At 35.8% G+C, this 20,136-nt stretch overlaps 1 protein-coding gene across 2 annotated transcripts in view; it reads left to right on the top strand.

Annotated features, from left to right (window-relative positions):
• Nucleotides 1-20,136, top strand: part of IFT74 (intraflagellar transport 74) — a 97,524-nt gene that overhangs the window by 75,737 nt on the left and 1,651 nt on the right. For both annotated transcript variants that reach the window (XM_054588118.1, XM_054588124.1), the window contains exons 17-19: nt 14,627-14,790; nt 15,263-15,388; nt 19,815-19,875. In XM_054588118.1, coding sequence (XP_054444093.1) covers nt 14,627-14,790; nt 15,263-15,388; nt 19,815-19,875 — 351 coding nt within the window. The remainder of the gene's footprint in view (nt 1-14,626; nt 14,791-15,262; nt 15,389-19,814; nt 19,876-20,136) is intronic.

Genomic DNA, 20,136 nt, shown 5'->3' with positions numbered 1-20,136 from the left:
GTACATATTTATTGCCATTTTATCCCTTATGTTTGTCTTTTTTTTTCTTTTTGGTTTTTAAAGAATTACCTTTAACATTTCTTAAATACTGTTTGAGTAGTTATGAACTCCTTTAACTCTTTCTTTCTGGGAAGCTCTTTATTTCTCATTTCATTTTAAAACATAGCCTTGCTAGGTAGAGTAGTCTCATTTGTAGGTCCTTGCTTTTCATCACTCTGAATATTTTGTGCCAGTCCCTTCTGGCATAAGTGTTTCTGTTGAGAAATCACCTGACAGTCTTATGGGAGCTCTCTTGTAGGTAACTGTCTTTCTCATGATGCTTTTAAGTTTCTCTTTTTGTCTTTAACCATTCCCTTTTAATTATAATGAGTCTTGGCATGGGCCTCTTTTGGTTCATCTTGTTTGGAATTCTCTTAGCTATCTAGACTTGTGTGTCTTTTTCCTTGACCAGGTTAGGGAAATTTTTAGTCATTATTTCTGCAGATAGGTTCTTAATCCCTTGCTCTTTCTTTTCTCTTTCTGGTACCCCTATACTATGGATGTTGTTATGCTTCATTTCATGCCAAAGGTCCCTTAAACTATCCTCATTTTTATATGTATTTTTTCTTTTTGCTGCTCTGATTGGATGTTTCCTGCTACTTTGTCTTCCAAATCACTGATTAAATCCTCTGCTTCTTCCAACCTACTGTTAATTTTTTTCTAGAAAGTCTTCATTTCATACATTCTATTCTTTTCTGAATGGTTATTTTTTATGGTTTCTGTGTCCTTTTTCATGCTGTTATAGTTTTCACTAAGTTCCTTGTAGTTCTCACTAAGTTCCTTGAAGATCCTTATGACAAATTTTTTTAAAATTCTATATCTGATTAATTGCTTGCCTCTGTTTCATTTAGTTCTGTTTCTGGAGATTTCTCCTGTTCTTTTTATTTGGGACATATTTTTTTGTCTCCCCAGTTTGGCTGCCTCTTAGTGCTTATTTCTATATATTAGGTAGCTAGATATACTATGTCTCGTAATCTCGGTATGATGGCTTTAAGTCGGTAGGTGTCCTTTGGTATCCAGTGGTGCAGTCTCCTTGACCACCTGAATTGGGTGCTCTAGCAATGTCCCTTGTGGGGGTTATGTGAGCCCTCATCTTGTATTGAGTCTTGACTGCTATTGGCTGATTTGTGTGTGGGTTATACCCTCAGGCTGGCTGACCGTGAGGACTGGCCTCAAGCACAGTGTTTGAGCTGTTGTGTATGGCAGGCCACAAAAGCAGAATTCGCCTCTGCAGGGTCTGGTGCCTCCCAAGACTTCCCTTTGGATATGCCGCTTGTGAAGTTAATTAGATCCTGTTCTGACACTGCCTGAAGCTGTTCATTGGGTGTGTTGGTTCTGGGGCCTCTTGAGAGGAATGCTGGTGGAGGTCAATGTCAGGTGCTGCCTGTGACTGGCCCTGGGCAATCTGTTTGGAGCTACAAAGCTGTCCACAATTTGTGGCTGCCTTTGCTGTGCCTCTGTGTGTATGGGAAATACCAAGCAGTGGAGACTTTAAAAGTTCACTGAGTTCACTGTTAAAATTTAAAAGACTTTAATATTTTTAGAGCTATCAAAGTCATGCATGCATTGTAAAAAAATTGAGACATCACTTCAAGGAGAAGGTGAGATTTGCAAATCCCACCCCAGAGATGACCAGTATGAGTGGCTCTGTGGGTATCTTTCAGGCTCTACTTGTCTTATTCTGTTTTTATACCTCTGCACATGCAGACTCATTCTCAAATATGCATATATGCCTATTGAAATCACAGATATATGATCTAACAGGTAGGGCCCTAGATGCACACAGTTGGTCTACATATCTCATGTAAGAGGACCCTTCAGGTCTTTATCTGTCATAAGGCAGAGACCCTGCACCCATGTTAGTGACTGCTCAGCTTCCCTGGTCCACGTGGACCAGGATGTGTGGTTCCCATCCCCTCTCCATGGACATTAGTGTTTTTTCCAATTCCCGACTATTTCATCAGTGCTCTGATGGGTAGTCTCAAAAATAAGTCTTTGAAAATTCATGCAAGAACTTCTGTGGGGTAACCTCCTAGCCTGAGCACTGCCAGGTGAAGCTGTGCACCTGTGGGACTCTGACAAATCCTACACACTGCTCTCCCAGAGGAGGGGCCTTTTCCTTTTTCTCTCCAGAGGATCTGCTGGGACCTCTGCTTCCTCACTTTGTCCCCGGGGCTGGTCACAACCAGACCAGAAGCCTGGGGTCTGATGGTGATGGTTCTCTGTCCCCAGTGTTTGTAGTGTGTGTGTCCTCATTGAAGAGATCAGGCATCTCTGACATGTAGAGGTGTGTGCACTGCCTCTCACTGAAAGTACATATGTTTGCCCTTTGTCGCTTTAGAAAACACCACCTTTTGAGAGTTTTCTGCACCACAGGGATGTTAACCTTTCTCAGGTCTTGGGTTGTGAGCAATGCTTTCCAGCTTGTGGTTTGTCTTTTCAGATTTCTGAATTTTTCTTGTTTTTGTTTGGGACATAGGAATAGCCAGCCTGACTGGCTTCTGGCCGTGGGGTCACACTTAGCATAGCTGTCTGTACCTGGGATGATACATAAATTTACTAAAAGGGCTTCTCTTTTTACATCTGGTCTCTAATCCATCTGGGATTTCCCTTTCCAATAATGGAAGTACGGTTTCAGGTAAAAACAAAAATATGTGAGCAGACACAAAAAAAAGACACCTATTATAAGATTCCATTTATAGAAAACATCTAGAACAGGCTTGAATTCTGCAATAACAGTGACCGGCAGCCATTTGGGAGATCTCAAGGCCTGTCCCACCCTAGTTGCTGCTACTTTTGCCACTGGACCTTCTACTCCCCTGATCAGGCCCAGGCCTGTATTTGTACAGACCTCCATTCAGAGGAAATGAGGTTCACCTCCAGAGCTGGGGATAAACTTCAAGCACAGGGCGTGGCCCACACTCCACGTCCACCCAGCCAGCCTTGACCTGAGGTGTGAACATCACCTGCCCACCAGTCTTCTGGCCCCTCATTAGCCTGTTCCTGCTCAGGGCAGGCCCTCCCCACATGAAACCCCCTTCCACACACAGATTGGGACAGGACATTGGGCTGCTTGGGTGGGATCGGAGTGGTAGCCTGGCCCCAACAAAAGCACCTGGGCCTCCCTCTGTTACCTCTGTGTTCCATTGTCACAAGGACCTCATGCATCAGGGCTGAGTCTAGACCCCTCCATGGCAGTGTTCTAACATACCATCAGGGCTGCCTTTTGTTTACTGGGAGTTTTTTGATTACTACTTAGATTTCATTAATTGGTCTATTCAAATTTTCTGATTCTTCATGATTCAGTTTTGGAATATTGTATGTCTCCAGGAATTTATCCGTTTCTTCCAAGTTGTGCAATTTGTTGGCATATAGGTGGTCATAATAGTTTCTTACAGTCCTTTGTATTTATGTGGTGTCAGTTGTTACTTCTCCTCTTCCATTTCTGATTTGATATATTTGATGGACCACCTTCTTATACCATGCACAAGAATGAACTCAAATATGGATTAAAAACTTAAATGTAAGACTCAAAACCATAAAATTCCTAGAAGACAACATAAGCAGTAAAATCTTTGACATTTTTTATAGGAGTATTTTTCTAATATATCACCTCAGGCAAGGGAAACAAAAGGAAAAAAAATGAACAAATGGGATTACATCAAACTAAAAAGTTTTGCACAGCAAAGGAAACCATTAACAAAATGAAAAGACAGCCCACTGGATGGAAGAACATATCTGCCAATGATACATGTGATAATAGGTTAATATACAAAATTTATAAAGAACTTATAAAACTCAATACACCCACAAAAATAATCCAGTGAAAAAATGGGGAAAGGAACTGAATAGATACTTCTCCAGAGAAGACATACATGTGACCAATAGACGCTTGAAAAGTTGGACAACATCAATAATTATCAGAGAAATGCAAATTAAAACCACAATGAGCTATCACCTCACACCTGTAAAAATGTCTGTCATCAATAAATCAAACAATATGTGATAGTGAGGATGCAGAGAAAAGTGAGCCCTCGTGCTCTCTTGATGGGAATTTAGATTGGTGTAGCCACTGTGGGAAACAGTGTGGATTTTCCTCAAAAAATTAAAAATGAAACCGCCTGATGACCCAGCAATTCCACTTCTGGGAATATATCTGAAGAAATCGGAAACACTGATTGGAAAGAATATATGCACCCCTGTGTTCAATTAGTAGCCAAGATTTGGAGTTACCATCAGTAGATGAGTGGATAAAATGCTGTGGAACATTTACACAATAGAATACCACTCAGCCATAACAAAGAAGGAAGTCTTTACCTTTTGTGACAGCACGTATGGACCCGGAGAGAATTATGCTAAGTGAAATCAGCCAGTTGGAAAAAAAAGAAATACTGTATGATTTCACTTATATGTAGAATTTAATGAATAAAATAAACAAACAAAATAGGAACAGACTTATAGATACAGACAACAGACTGACAACTGCCAGAGGGGAGGGTGGTTGGAGGGCTGGGTGAAAAATGTGAAGGAGTTAGGCAAAGGAAAATAAACACAACTCATGGACAGACAACAGTATGGTGGTTACCAGAAGGAAGGGAGATGGGAGGAGATAGAAGAGGGTATAGGGGGGATAAATGGTGATAGAAAGAGACTTGACTTTGGATGATAAACACACAATACAATATACAGATGATGTAGTACAGAATTGTACACTTGAAATATATAACTTTATTAACCAGTGTCACTCTGATGAGTTCAATAAAATTTTTTAAAAAGTTCGGGAAATACTAGTATATTGCATGAGTAAAGAGGCAAGGAATCTGTCAGCAATAGTTTTTATTTGTATTTCTGGAAAGGAAACTCCAGGGAATAAACAAATGCACTGATGGCAGAATATTTGAGAAACATTTCCCCAGGTCAAAGTGGTTCCTTCTGAGATTTTGCTACTGTGTACACACTGCTCAGTAAACTTTGCAGCTTCAGAGCCTATCAGAAGGAACTGGTCTGCATCCTCTTCCTGTCTCTTCCCTGGGAGAAGATTTTAGCTTTTCATCAGGACCTGCTGTGAAAGGAAGATAAACTTTACCCTATACCAGTCAACCATGTTCTCCCTTTCACTAATAAGAGCAGTTTGTATAGCTCCTAAATGTATTTCCCTAACCTATCTTCAAATTAAACTTGTAGTGAGATTTATATAATTGTTTTCACTGAACAGTCAAAATATACAAGCTAAGTACATTTCTTACCAGAGCATTGAAACCATAAGCCTAAGTTGACTTCTTTAGCACTTTAATTCTCATCTTAACTATTTTCTTTTTTAAAATACTTTAAAGAGTTTATTTATTTTTAGAGAGAGGAGAAGGGAGGGAGAAGGAGATGGAGAGAAACATCAAAATGTGAGAGAAACATTGATCAGTTGCCTCTTGCACTTCCCCAGCCGGGGACGTGGCCCACAACCCAGGCATGATCCCCAACCAGAAATCAAACCAGCAACCTTTCCGTTAGCAGGCTGGTGCTCAATCCACTGAGCCATACCAGCCAGGACTCTTTCTTTAATTTTTTATAAAATGTATTAAATTTTTTGATACAGATCTTGTATCATAGAAATGTAAACCTGAAACCTATATGATCCTATTAAGCAATGTCACCCCTGTTATTTTCAACCTGAGAGATATGAAACCAACCAAACAAAACCCTGTCAACATTTAAGTTCATATACATTTTTTAATAACATACATCAATATGATTGAGTATGAAGACTCTCAAAGGGACAAAAAAATGTTCAAGTTTAGTTATAGAAACTTAAAACAGATTTGGTTGCTAATGGCCTTCTTTCTTAAATCAATGTCTTTGTGAAGCCTTTTTTTTTTTTTTTAAACTGTTTGGTATTTTATACCCTGTGTAATAATTACTATATTTGTAAGTAGAGTCACCCAACCCTTGAACAGGAGATTTTTATTATAATTCACCTTCCCAGAATATTTTAATCAGTAATCATTCTGGTTCATTAGATAGAAGAGGAAGGTTTTATAGCAGCTTATTATTTCATGTTTCAATTTGAGAATCTGTACAGATAATAAACCTTAATTGCAAGTAAATTTTGCTAAATCTTACATGAAGAAACCAACTAACTTACTCATTGCCAGCCCACATATTAGGGAGACATTGAAAGAATCTGAATGCCAAAATCTTCTGTACAAGCGTACCGTGCTTTATTACATTTTGCATTACTGCACTTCACAGATACTGTTTTTATCAACATCTAGGCAAATCCTCCACCCAGCACAAAGATTATGACTAACTGAAGGCACAGATGATGGTTAGCTTTTTTTTTTTTTTTGGCAATAACATATTTATAATTAAGGTATGTACATTTTTTAATACATAATGCTGCTGCACACTTAAACTACCATGTCATGTAAACATAAATTTTATATGTCCTAGGAAACCAAAAAGTTTGTAACTCACTTTAGTGTAATATTTGCTTTATTGCAGTGGTTTGGAACCAAACCTGTGGTATCTCTAAGGTATGCTTGTATAAACTCTACCCAAATTTTGATCTGACTACCGAAAAATATTTGCATTGGGTAGACTTTAGGTGATCTAGAAAGAAATAGTAGCCAGAAATTGAAAGGCCTGAGTACAGTGATTTCAGATGCTGTCCATTCCAAAGGAGAAAAGTTTAGAGTTTTAGTTCAGTGAAGTTTGTTGCTCATTTATAATACAAATAATTCTTGAAAGGAGCAGCAGAGTCTCTATAACTGAGGTTCCCAGCCTTTTTGGCACCAGGGACTGGTGTCACAGAAGACAATATTTCCACAGACTGAGCATATGGGATGGTTTTGGTATAATTCCAGTGCATTATAGTCAAGCTCAACTCCTGCTGTACATCCTGGTTCCTAACAGGCCCTGATGGTACTGGTCAGTGGCCCAGAAGTTGAGGACCCCTGGGGGGGAATAACATTTAAAATGCTCATTATATATCTCCTAGGGCAAGGGAAATAAAGGAGAAAATAAACAAATGAGACTACATCAAATTAAAAAGCTTTTGCCTGGCTAAAGAAACTGTCATCAAAATGAAAAGGGAGCCAACTGTATGGAAGAACATATCTGCCAATGATACATCGGACAAGGGTTTGATCTACAAAATACACAAAGAACTCATATGACTCAACACCAGGAAGACATCCAATTGAAAAATGGGCAAAAGATCTGAATAGACACTTCTCCAAGGAGGACACAAAGATGGCCCATAGACACATGAAAAGATGCTCAACACCACTAGCCATCAAGGAGATGCAAATTAAAACCACAATGAAGTATCACCTCACACCTGTCAGAAAGGCCATCATTAATAAATCAACAAACAAGTGGTGGCAAGGATGTGGAGAAAAGGGAACCCTACTATAGGTGGGAGTGCAAACTGGTGCAGCTGCTGTGGAAAACAGTATGGAATTTCCTCAAAAAACTAAAAATGGAACTGCCTTTTGACCCATCAATTCCTCTGCTGGGATTATATCCTAAGAATCCTGAATCACCAATTCAAAAGGATGTATGCACCCCTATGTTCATAGCAGCACAATTTACAATAGCCAAGTGCTGGAAGCAGCCTAAGGTGCCCATCAGTAAATGAGTGGATCAAAAAGTTATGGTATATTTACTCAATAGAATACTATGCAGCAGAAATAAAGAAGGAACTCCTAACTTTCACGACAGCATGGATGGAACTGGAGAATATTATGCTAAGAGAAATAAGCCAGTCAGTGAAAGACAAATACCATATTATCTCACCTATAAAAAGAATCTAATGTATAAAATAAACTAATGAGCAAAACAGAACCAGAGGCATGGAAATATGGAACAGACTGACAGTGACCAGAGGGGAGGGAGGAGTGGGATAATGGTTGGAAAATGATGAAGGAACTAGTCAAAGAACATGTAACGACCCATAGACATGGACAACAGTGTGGGGATTGGCTATGGGAGTGGGGGTGGGCTAGATAGAAGAGAGCAAAGGGGGAAAATTGGCACAATTATAATAGAATAACAATTAAAAAATGAAAAAATAAAAAAATGCCCATTATATTATAAAAACTTACTAAACATGTGAAAAAATAGAAAATGTAAGTCAAGGGAAAAGCAGTCACTTTGCATTGAACCTGAGATAATTCAGATGTTGAAATTAAAAGACAAAGACTTTAAAAGGTTATAAATATATTTAAGGACTTAAAGGAAAATAAAATAATAAATAGAGAATCCCAGAGAAATGGATATTAAAAAAAGAACCAAGTGAAAATTGTAAATTGAAAATTTCAGCAAAGTGAAAAAAAAAAATCATTGAATGACCTTGATTGAAGATTAAAGACAGCAGAAAAAAAGAATTGGTGAATTTGAAGATAAATCAATAGAAATTATCCAATCTGAGAATAAAATAAAAGAGAACAGAGCCTAAATGACCTGTGGGACAATTTCAGGGAATCTAACATACATGTAATAGGAGTCCCAGGCAGAGAGCAAAGACAAAGAATGAGTGAGAAAAGATAGTTGAGGAAAGAGTGGCTAAAAATTTACCAAATTTGATGAAAAACTTAACTTTATAGATCTTCGAAGTTGGTTGAACCCCAAACAGGATTAATATAAATATCCCTCACCTAAGCACATCATAGTCAAACTGCTGAAATGCAACAATAAAGAGAAAACAATGAAAGGAGACTGAGAAATAAATATGGGAAACAAACATTTCACTAGAAGGTTAAATTTTATCATTAAAAATTAATTTTAATTTTACAGTTTACTCTAAAATATGCTATTTTAATATAAAAATCTTTACCAAATCTGCACCTTATAAAAGGAAGATGTTTGTTTGGTTCTGACACTTTGAAATACCACCATAATTTTTCTGAGGGCATATTCCTACATATATAAATATATATTTTATCCTCACGTGAGGACATTTTTTTCACTGCTTTTAGAGAGAGAGGAAGGGAGAGAGAGAAACATCAGTGTGAGGAAGAAATATTGATTGGTTGACTCCCGTTTGCATCTGAACTGGGGATCTAACCCACAACCTAGGTACCTGCCTTGACCAGGAATTGAACCTGCAACTTTTCGGTTTACAGGGCAATGCTCCAACCAACTAAGCCACACTGGCCAGGGTTCTACTTTAAAATAAAGAAATAGTGAAGGCAAAATGTTCTAACATGAAAATGTATTACTATATGCCTTTGTCTACAATAAGTGACTACTGGATGTGTAGGATTATTAGCACCCTTAATTGAGAACACAAGAGAGGAATTTGGCCAAGGCAGATTTGAACTCAGATTTCTTCATTGGATATGCAGGGTAGGTATTTCAGTTCCATATTAGCATCCATTTTTGAGTTACATCTAATCAGATTTTACTTTGGTATCTCTAAGGAAAGCCAAAGAATCATGCCTTGATGAAGCCTGAAGTAGCAAAATCGACCAAGTGTTATTTTTTCTCTTCTATAGCTCACTGTTGCTCATAGTAGCGTCTTTTTTGGTCATAAAGTAATATTTGCTATCTTAAAAATTAACATTTCATAAGATGATAATATCACTGAGCACCAACACCTGACTGGTTGTGTGGCCTTTGGCAAACTACCTGTCTAAGCTTTAGTTTTCTCATATAATAATGTTTATCTGCTAGGGCTATTATAAAAATAATCAGATAGCAATTAAAGCCAGGCACATTTTAGGTACTCAGTAACACTAGTTCTTTTACCGTTATTTCCCTTTAATAAAGGACTTTTAAAGTCAGAATCACAAAGTTAAGAAGTTTTTGAAATATAGAAGGCAGGTGTCATATAATTTTATTAGATGGATTATTTTTTAAAATATTTTCCAATTATAAATGTAATTCATATTTATTATAGAGGATTGGGGAAATACAGAAAAGCATAAATAAGAAAGTTAAAAATATAATCCTGTTTTCAAGAGTGTATTACTATTAGAATTTTGGTATTTATATCTCCAATTTGTTTTCTATATTTTATCCCATCTTGGAAAAAAGAAAAAGCCTTTCCTGAATATTCTCTCCCTAGCTGTCATCATTCCCTTTCAAAAGTTTCACAGCCAGATTTTTTAAAAGCTTCCTCTGACTTTTGGCCTTTTTTTTTTTCCTAAGAAATCAATTCTCAACAGATACATCACAGTCCTCCTGGTTGGTAAATCCAACACATATTTTGCAGTCTTTTTAAAAGAAGTATTCTGCACTACAAACCACTTCTTCATTCTTGAAATGTTTTTCCCTGAGACTTCTGATTTTCTTCTTATTTCTTTGGTCATTTTTTATTCTCTCTTTTATAGGATCCTTCATGTCAATTTATTCACATAGGTTCTGTAATGAATCCTTTTCTCTCAATGATTTCAGCCATTTGCATAGCTTCAAGTCATCTTTATGCTGATTATTTCAAAGTCTGTATCTTCAGACTTCACAGGCCCATACATGGACATGTTATCTCTGTTTGGATGTTTCTGAGGTATTCCAAACTCAACATATCTTAAGTTGACTTTAACTCATCATGTCACTCCCTTCCCTAAACCAAAAGTTGCATCTCTCTCTGCCTACCCCACCATCCATACATTTACTCAAGTTGGAATAGAAGTCTGTATTGATTCCTTGATCAACCATTGTGTCCAATCAATCGTTTCATCAATCCCAAATCTCTAATTTGTCTTGAGTCCCTCGGGATCTCTCCTATATTATTTTCTCATTTATTTCCACCTGACATAACTGTATATTTCATAAATATAATCCTATGCTTTATTCATTGTTATATTCCCCAGGCTTAGAATTTTGGCACATAGAAAGCATTTATTTATTTTTTATTGTTCAAATACATTTGTCTCCCATTTTCCCACCACCACTTTCTCCTGCCCCACCTACCCCTACCTCCCACCCTCAATCCTTCTCCACTTTGGCTTTGTCTATGGGTCCATTATCCATGCTCCTTGGTTTGACCCTTCCTCTTCACTTCCCTGTTACCCCCCTTCCCTCTTGTTACTGTCGGTTTGTTTTTTCTTTCAGTGTTGTTGGTTATATTTTTCCTGCTTGTTTGTTTTATTGATTCGGTTCCACTTATAGGTGAGATCATGTGGTATTTGCTTTCATCCCCTGGCTTATTTCGCTTAGCATAATGCTCTCCACTTCCATCCATGATACCACGAAGGGCAGTAGCTCTTTTTTTCTGCTGCGTAGTATTCCATTGTGTAAATGTACCATTGTATTTTGATCCACTCATGTATTTATGGGTACTTACATTGCTTCCAGCACTTGGCTATTGTAAATTGTGCTGCTGTGAACGTTGGGGTGCATAAGTTCTTTTGAATTGGTGTTTTGGGAAAGCATTTAATATTATTTAACTTAAAAAATTCCTAGATTGACTAAAGCAATCTAAGATGTCTTGCCTATGTCACTGAATCAGCTTGTAACTGCTTCTCCTGCATGTACTTATACTATTCCAATTAATCATCTGCATTGCAAGCAGAGTGAACTTTCTAAAACTTAATTATGCCACATTCTAATTTAAAACTCATTGATGACTTGCCCTAGCTCTTAGGATAAAGTCCTAGTGTCCCATCTTGATTTTAAAAGCCCTTCCTGAAATGAAATCCTTCTAATTTTCCAGTTTTTTCTCCTACCACCACCCACTTTGAACTCCGAGTTCTAGTCTTACTGCTCCTCTGTTATTTGCCAAAAAGTACCATGCTTTCTGACCTCTAGACTTTTCACATGTTGATTGTTTTCTCTGAAACACTTTTACTTCCTCTTTTGTTTCCTTGCGTGCCATTCCTTAAGGCCTCAGTTAAAAAGCACAGTTTTGGACAGCCCTTTTGACCATGCTCTTATTGCACCCTGTATACTCTTCTTTTTTTTTTTTTTATTCTTCACCCAAGGATATGTTTATGCAGTTTAGAGAGGAAGGGAAGTAGAGAAACATTGTTCAGTTGCCTGCATGCACCTAGACCAGGACTTGAACATGTAACCTAGGTATGTGCCCTAGCCACGGCTCAAACCTGCAACCTCTTGGTGTACAGGGAAGTGCTTCAGCCAACTGAGCCACCTGTCCAGGGCTATATTACTGTTTATAATAGTCCTTCCTTATCTGTAGTTTTGCTTTCGGTGGTTTTAATTAACCATGGCCATCTGTGGTCCAAAATATTAAATGCAAAATTGCAGAAATAAAAAATTCCTAAGTTTTATTTTTTTAAAGATTTTATTTGTGTATTTTTAGAGAGAGGGGAAGAGAGAGAGAGAAAGAGGAGAGAAACATCAATGTGTGGTTGCCTCTCATGCGCTTCCTACAGGGGACCTGGCCCACAACTCAGGCATGTTCCCTGACTGGGAATTGAACCAGCAACCTTTTGCTTTGCAGTCCAGTGCCCAACCCACTGAGACATACCAGACAGTACAAATTCCTAAGTTTTAAACTGCATGCATTTCTGAGTAGCATGATGAAATATTGCCCCGTTCTTCTTTGTCTGAGGATGTGAATCATTCCTTTGTCCAGCATAGCCACGCTGTATATGCTACCTGCCTCTTAATCATTTGTTATCGTATCAACTGTCTTGGTATTTCAGTGCTCTTGTTCAAGTAACCCTTATTTTATTGTTATAATCATTATATTTTATTATTATTATTATTTATAGATTAATTTCTAAATTAATTAAAAATGAAACTTTATCATAGGTATGTATGCATGTGTGGAGGGAAAAACATAGCATATATAGGATTTGGTATTATCCATGGTTTCAGGCAGCCACTAGGGGTCTTGGTATATATTCCCCACTAATAAGGGTGGACTATTGTAGTTATCCAATTTATTGTAAATGCTTATTTAACCACCTGGTTCAACTTCTAGAATATAGCTCTGTGAGCACAGTAGTGTCTCTGTTGGTTTCGTTTATATCCTCAACAGCTGTTACATAGTAGATGCTCAATACTTTTCAAACGAAGAATTGAGACACACACACATGAACATATGCACAGTCAGTCCTCATTATTCATGGATTCTGTATTTGTGAATTTACCTACTCACTAAAATTAATTTGTAACCCCAAAATCAGTACTTGCAGCACTTTCATAGTCATTTATGCACATGTGTAGGCTGGTGAAGAATTTGAATTGTCTGATGTGTGCATTTCAAGTGGAGATGAAATAAGGGAAGAGCTTGTTTTAGTTCTCATACTATAAATGAGTCCTTTTGTGGTATATTTAGTGCCATTTTTTTTCCATAGTTTTATGCCTTCTCTGGTGATTTTGCTATTTAAAATGACTTCCAAGCATAGTGCATAAGTGTTGGCTAGTGTTCTTGAGCACAAGAAGGATGTGATATGATGTGCTTTATGGAGATAAGCTTTTTTCAAGTATAAGCTGGCAATGAGTTCAATGTTAACAAATCAACAAATATATAAAGTACAGTGTGTTTAAACAGAAGCACATAAAGCAAGGCTGTATATTAATCAGTTGAAAATATTGTGACCAGAGACTTACTGGAACCTAACCCTGTATTTTGCCTAGGAGCAATAGTTTAGTATGGACTAACTCAGTGTTCATGGTGACTTTATGGAATATAACTACCACAAATGATGAAAATTGACTATATATGCAATTATAATATTAAGCTCAACTATATACAATGTTTTATAACTCACTTTCCCCCTACATAACTCTATAGGGGTCATCTTCCTACTTAAAACAATGGCTCTTTATCTCATAATATATGTTATATTATTAAGAAGAGACCTGTGTCTTCTTGTACAAAGGGGGACCAAAAAAATGGAATTTATTTATTTTTAAAAATGTGTATTTATTCTTACATGTTTAAATTTCAGTCACCTTCAAAGTACTCTCCATTTGATGCAATGCACCTAGCAACATTTTTTCTACTGCTCAAAACAGTTTTTGAACTCTTCGATTTTGATGCCTTTTAGTGCTTCTGCTGTTTTTTTTGTTTCACCTCTTCCACAATGGCAAAGGTTTCCCTTTGAGGACTTTTTTCATTGGGAAAACAAAAAAAAAGTTGCTTGGGATGAGATTGAGTGAATGGGAATGGTGGGGCATGGAGGTCATGATGTTTTTCATCAAAAGTTGTTGAACACTCAGTGCAGTATGGGCAGGTGCAACCATCATGAAATAGGCACACATATTGAAAGAGTATTAAAAAAAAAAATTCATCGAAGCCAAAAGCAGCCTCTCACAACAATGCCAGCTGGTACACTAATACAGATGGGTTCCTAGAATACTCACCTGGATGGGAAAGCCTATGCTACAAGAGGCTGCCCTCCAGAAGATAATTCCATTTTAGATGGGGTCCCCCTTCATATATTCATATGAACATGGAGACAAGTATAGCTAATATGCTATACATAAGGTTACATTGATTACCTGAGGGATGAATATTTTTTTCTTGCTATATCTTTGTATTGTCTCACTGGTTGCAGTGAATATATTTCTAGTATCAATAATATTATAAAGTGTGATTTTTAATAGTTGCATTGCATTTCCTTTTGTGAAAGGGATAAAGTTTTGACTCATTATGGACTTGAATTTTTCTGTGTTTCAGACAGTCAACGTCTACAATTGGATCTACAGAAAATGGAGCTTCTGGAAAGTAAGATGACTGAAGAACAGCATTCTCTAAAAAGCAAAATTAAGCAAATGATGATTGATCTAGAGACATTTAATGATTTGCCAGCTTTAAAATCATTGGGTGAAGAAAAGAAAAAGGTAAATGGTATAAGAGTATTACAAAGTTATAATTCAAGTTGTTTTTTCTGTATCAAATTTTATATACATGTTTATAGGGGAAAATAAAGGTGTTTGTTTATATATATATTAGGAGTTTAGAGTGATTTAAGTTTTAACCCAAAGGCAATAATTGAAAAGCAAGGGATAGTACATTTCAACAAACTTTTTAAGTTCCTACTTAAGACTTGTCAGTGGCTTTTCATTACCGTTTACATTAATATAAATTTGGTGGGGCAGAAATAGATATGGTACCCTTAAGAGAGTTATGAACATAGTTAATATTAATTTAGCAAATGATAATTCAAAGGATATTTTTACAAACAGGGTTTTAGAGTAATTATAACCTTGGTAGAATTTTATCAGAATAACACAGAAACTATTTGTCAAATTTAATTTATACTGGCCTACTAGATATTGCTAAAGCCTGTTACTTCTATTTGGCTGTTTCTAGAAATTACATCAGGAGAGAACAGTATTATCAACCCGCAGAAATACCTTTAAGAAAATAATGGAGAAGCTAAACATAGAATATGAGACACTAAAAACACAGTTGCAAGAAAATGAGACGCATTCTCAGGTAAAAAGAAAAAAACCTCTAAAATTCAATTTTATCTTTAGGTTATATGTCATGTTCTCTTGATCCTTGAACCCCAAAACTACCCTTTTCTTATATTTTCACCTGTTTTATTTATCTTCCAGATTTTTTGGTTTTATAGATAGCCAGGTAATCTCCACTCAGAACAAATTCTGCTTTCCTGCCTTCTATAAACCTATATTAAAGGCCTTCTTTATGCTAGGCGCTGTTCTGGGCACAGATATTAGCTTTGAAATTTTTCAAAAATAAAACATTTTTAATGCAGAAGTAAAATCTGTGTGTGGGTCCTTCTCATCTCTATTAATGTTATATGTACACACACTTTATACATATATATGTACACCTTTATTTTTATATATTTATAGAAGTGTTCTCATTTTATACATTGTTATTTAGATACTTTTTTCATTTTTTTAAATTAAATTTATTGGGGTGACATTGGTTAGTAAAATAACATAGGTTTCAGGTATACATTTCTATGATACATGACCTGTAGATTGCATTATGTGCCCACAACCCACAGTTAAATCTTCTGCCACCACATATTTCACCTCTTCTAACCTTTGCTACCACGGCCCCCCTTCCTTCTGGTAACAACCATGCTATTTGTTGCCTGTGTCTCTGCATTGCTTTCAGTTTTATATTCCACATATGAGTGAAATAATATGGTTCTTAACTTTTTGTGTGTGACTTATTTCACTTTGCGTAATATTTTCAAGATCCATCCATGTTATCTTGAATGGGAGTATTTCATCTTTTCTTACGGCTGAGTAGTATTCCATTGTATATACGTGCCACGTCATCTTTATCCAGCCATCTATCAAACGATACTTCAGTTTTTCCATGTCTTAGCCACTGTGGATAACACTGCAGTGAACATAGTGATGCATGTATCTTTGCACATAAATGTCTTAAAATATTTGGGGTAGACACAGAAAAGGGGTTGCTAGGTCATATGGTAACTCTATTCTTAATTTTTTGAGGAACATCCGAACTGTTTTCCTTAGTGGCTGTACCAGTATACATTCCCACCAGCAGTGAATGAGGGTTCCTTTTTCTCCACAACCTCTCCAGCACTATTACTTGTCTTGTTAATAATAACCATCCCAACAGGTATGAGGTGGTATCTTAGACTAAAAAGCTTATGTACAGCAAAAGAAATGACCAGCAAATCAAAAAGTCAACCAACCAAATGAGAGAAGATATTTGCCAACAACAGCTCCAACAAGAGATTAATATCCAAAATATATAAAGAACTTATACAACTCAACACCAAAAAAACAACCAGTCCAATTAAAAAAAGGGCAGAGGACCTGAATAGACGCTTCTTCCAAGAAGACATACAAATTGCCCACAGATATATGAAAAGATGCTCAACTTCAGTAACTTTTAGGGAAATGCAATTCAAAACTACAATGAGTTATCACCTCACACTTGTTTTTCATTATTAACTATACATTACAAGTACTTATCCTTGTCTGTAGATATTTTAAAAATATTCTTTATAATACAGTATTTGACTACATGGATATAGCATAATTTACTAAACCAATTCTGTATTAATGGGAATGTAGGTTATTTCCGATTTTTAAAACCACTCAAATAATGCTGTAATGAACAGTCCTATTCTTGAACTTCTTGATTTACATCTATGATTATTTACACAGGATGCACAAATAAGCTCCCTTTTCATATCACTTATTCTACTAATAATTACCTGAGCATTGTCCAAGGTCTTCTAGCCTGAGACCCTCAGTCTGAGAGGACAGAGATTATGTTTGTTCCACTTATTTTCTCCCTAGCACTGTGGTAGTGGTTGGCACATAATAGGTGTTTAGTTAGTATTTGTTGAAGCATTAAATGAAGTATGTGTTTCATGTACAAAATCAGTAATTATGGTCTTATAAAGATTAGTGATTCTTACAGCTAATTAGTCTGTATTAGCAATTTGCAACTATTATTATTATACTAAATGCATTAACAATTTTTCTTATACAGTAATATAGTCATGATAGATATTTGTCGTTAACATTTTGCTATAGCATTTTATAAACTTTTACCTTTGCAATTATACACCCGTGTTAATTACATTGTTTTTCCATAAAAAAATGAAATCATTCTATGCATACAATTTTTAAGCATTTGTTTTCTTAAGTATTTTCAAACTCTGTACTGATATTTTATGACAACAGCTATTTCATTGTATGAGTGTACTATTAAAAAAAAATACCTTATATTGTTCTTGAATGGGGTAGAGGCTCACCCAAGTTTGCGACCTCTGCTAAAACCTTAGAAATCACAAATTTACATAATTCAAATTTATCAGTTATCTGTCTCTATAATATGCAAATTTTGATGTAGACCTGTAAGTGGTAAAATTATCCTAAGATATTTAGAGTGGGGATGGATGCTGGAGAAGAAACCTAAAAATTTAGGGTCATCATCTTAAATGGTTCTAAGCGAAAAATATTGATATTTCTTATGGAATATTGGCCATTTTCTTCCACTATGTAGATGGTGTAAGAAGGAAAACACTTGACAAACACAATTTCTTAGGGACAGTCTATAGCTACTTTATTTCCTCATTAAGTACTAATCATATTCTTAACCTCATATACTGATAGTAGGAATTCATAACATAAGCCACAGTGTACAGTTCTCCCCTGTATTATTTGTTGCCTTTTGTGAATACCAGATAATCAAACCCAGTTTTGATCTCCCTATCTTTCACAACTATTTTATGGAAAATTAGTTTTTGACATCCATAAATAATTTTACATCACAGACTGTTTTTTTTTTAATGAATGGCTAGTTATTAGTTATTTGAAATCATTTAAATATATTTATATTAGAACAACTGTAAACCTTATAGATGAACACATAGGATACATTAGTGTTAGCAACAATATTTTGGTATGGCAACAAAAGCATAGGCAACAAAAGCATAAGCATCAAAGGCAGAATAAGTGGTCCTACATCAAACTAGAAGGATCTGTTCCTTTTTACAATTACCAAAATGCAAAAGCAACTTAGGGAATGGGAGAAAATATTTGCAAATCATGTATCTGATAAGGTGTGAAGATCCAAAATATATCAATTAACTTTTAACAGATGTTTTAAATAAGTTGTAAGAAATAAACAGATTTGTGCTTCATGGTAGCCTCAGAGGTTTAAAAGCAAGTGTCTAATACAGATGTATAACATAGAAGGAATTTGACTATCTGGCCTAGTGTTGCTTTTCCAGTATTATTCATATAGCACTTAAGAGGTCTGCTGCTTTATAAGAAGGCCACCTCTTTGTGTGAAACAAAGAGGGAAAAGTTTGGTACTTGACTTTTTGAAAGGTTATTAGAGATTTATTGTCAAAAAGTGCTGACTGCTTCCTTAAGTCCACCTTCACTTCAAGGTCCTATCTGGGGGAGCTAGATCTGATTTAATAGTGTTAACTCACAGCACCTAAAGTTCACATAATTTATTAGTTATGATTTATCCTAATCTCTAGATTTATCTTTTTGGAGGAAACAATAGGGTGGATGTTACATTAAATCTGAACTTATGCCCAAAAAATGATTTTAATATGGAAGTATGAAGAAATATTAACTAAAGCTACTTCAGTGATCAGATTTTTTTAAATAATCATTACTTCTTGAAAATTTCCAGGTGGAACATTTCATGTTTCATTTTTCAGATGATACTTTGCTTAGGAAAAAAAAAACTATGTGCATCTTAAAAAAGAAAGACTGTAGCCCACAGTTACAAGGTTAATTAAATCAGAAAAACAATTTAATTCTATAACAGTAAAATTGTCTTCTGAGGAAGCAACCATCAATATAATATTCACATTAGCTTCCTGTTGATGCAGAAATTACTGTAACTGTGCCAGCTTTTCACCAGCCCTCTTACAATCTTCACACTGCAGCTCTGCTCTTATCACAGCTTGTGGAATTAGACAGGAAATTTAGCCCTGGAAATAAGGAAGTTTCTTCTATATAGCTGAACCTTTGACAGCGTTAGAATATATATTACATTTGTGGCATTAGACTTCCAGATTTCAAGGAGAGATCCCTATCATGTCCCATTCTTCTTTTTTAAGTTCTTTTAAGAAAGAAAAATACCATAAATTGTCTTCCAGTGGTATGTTCATTGGTATAATAAATATTTTAACTTTTTCTATTAAACTAAACATAGAGTAAATCTGTTGTCAAAATCAACCTTGTATTTATTAGTGAATTTACTATTATTTAATATTTCCTGAATTTCTTTTTTGTCTACCATAATTTTATCTCGTGCAAGGAGGTGATAAGATTTAAAATGGAGTGATTTTTTTTTTTCCTTATCCTCTTAAAAGGGTGTATAATAATTTTTGTGACTATGGGTACTGGTTAACATTTTTCTTTTGTGTTTTTAGCTTACAAATTTGGAGAGGAAGTGGCAACACCATGAACAAAATAATTTTGTGATGAAAGAATGTATCCTTTAAAAAGCTGCAAATGAACTTGACTTTTTTTTCTAGGAATTTCTTTACAGACTGAAATAAACTATTCAATACACTCATCAAATGTCAAATACATAACAGGTACAATACTGAGCTAAATTATGTGGGGAATAAAAGAATAAGACTTAATTTCCACTGAACAATATTTGGGAGGGGAGTGTCTCTCTCTCTCTCTCTCTCTCTCTCTCTCTCTTTCTCTCTCTCTCTCTCAAAGTTACTAATAGAAAGCAAAGTA

The sequence above is a fragment of the Pteronotus mesoamericanus genome, unplaced genomic scaffold, assembly GCF_021234165.1.
Source record: "Pteronotus mesoamericanus isolate MK-2021 breed Mesoamerican mustached bat unplaced genomic scaffold, CSHL_Meso_final contig_124, whole genome shotgun sequence".
Taxonomy (NCBI): Eukaryota; Metazoa; Chordata; class Mammalia; order Chiroptera; family Mormoopidae; genus Pteronotus; species Pteronotus mesoamericanus.
The sequence above is the reverse complement of the archived record's forward strand: the minus strand, read 5'-3'. Positions and strand labels throughout refer to the sequence as shown.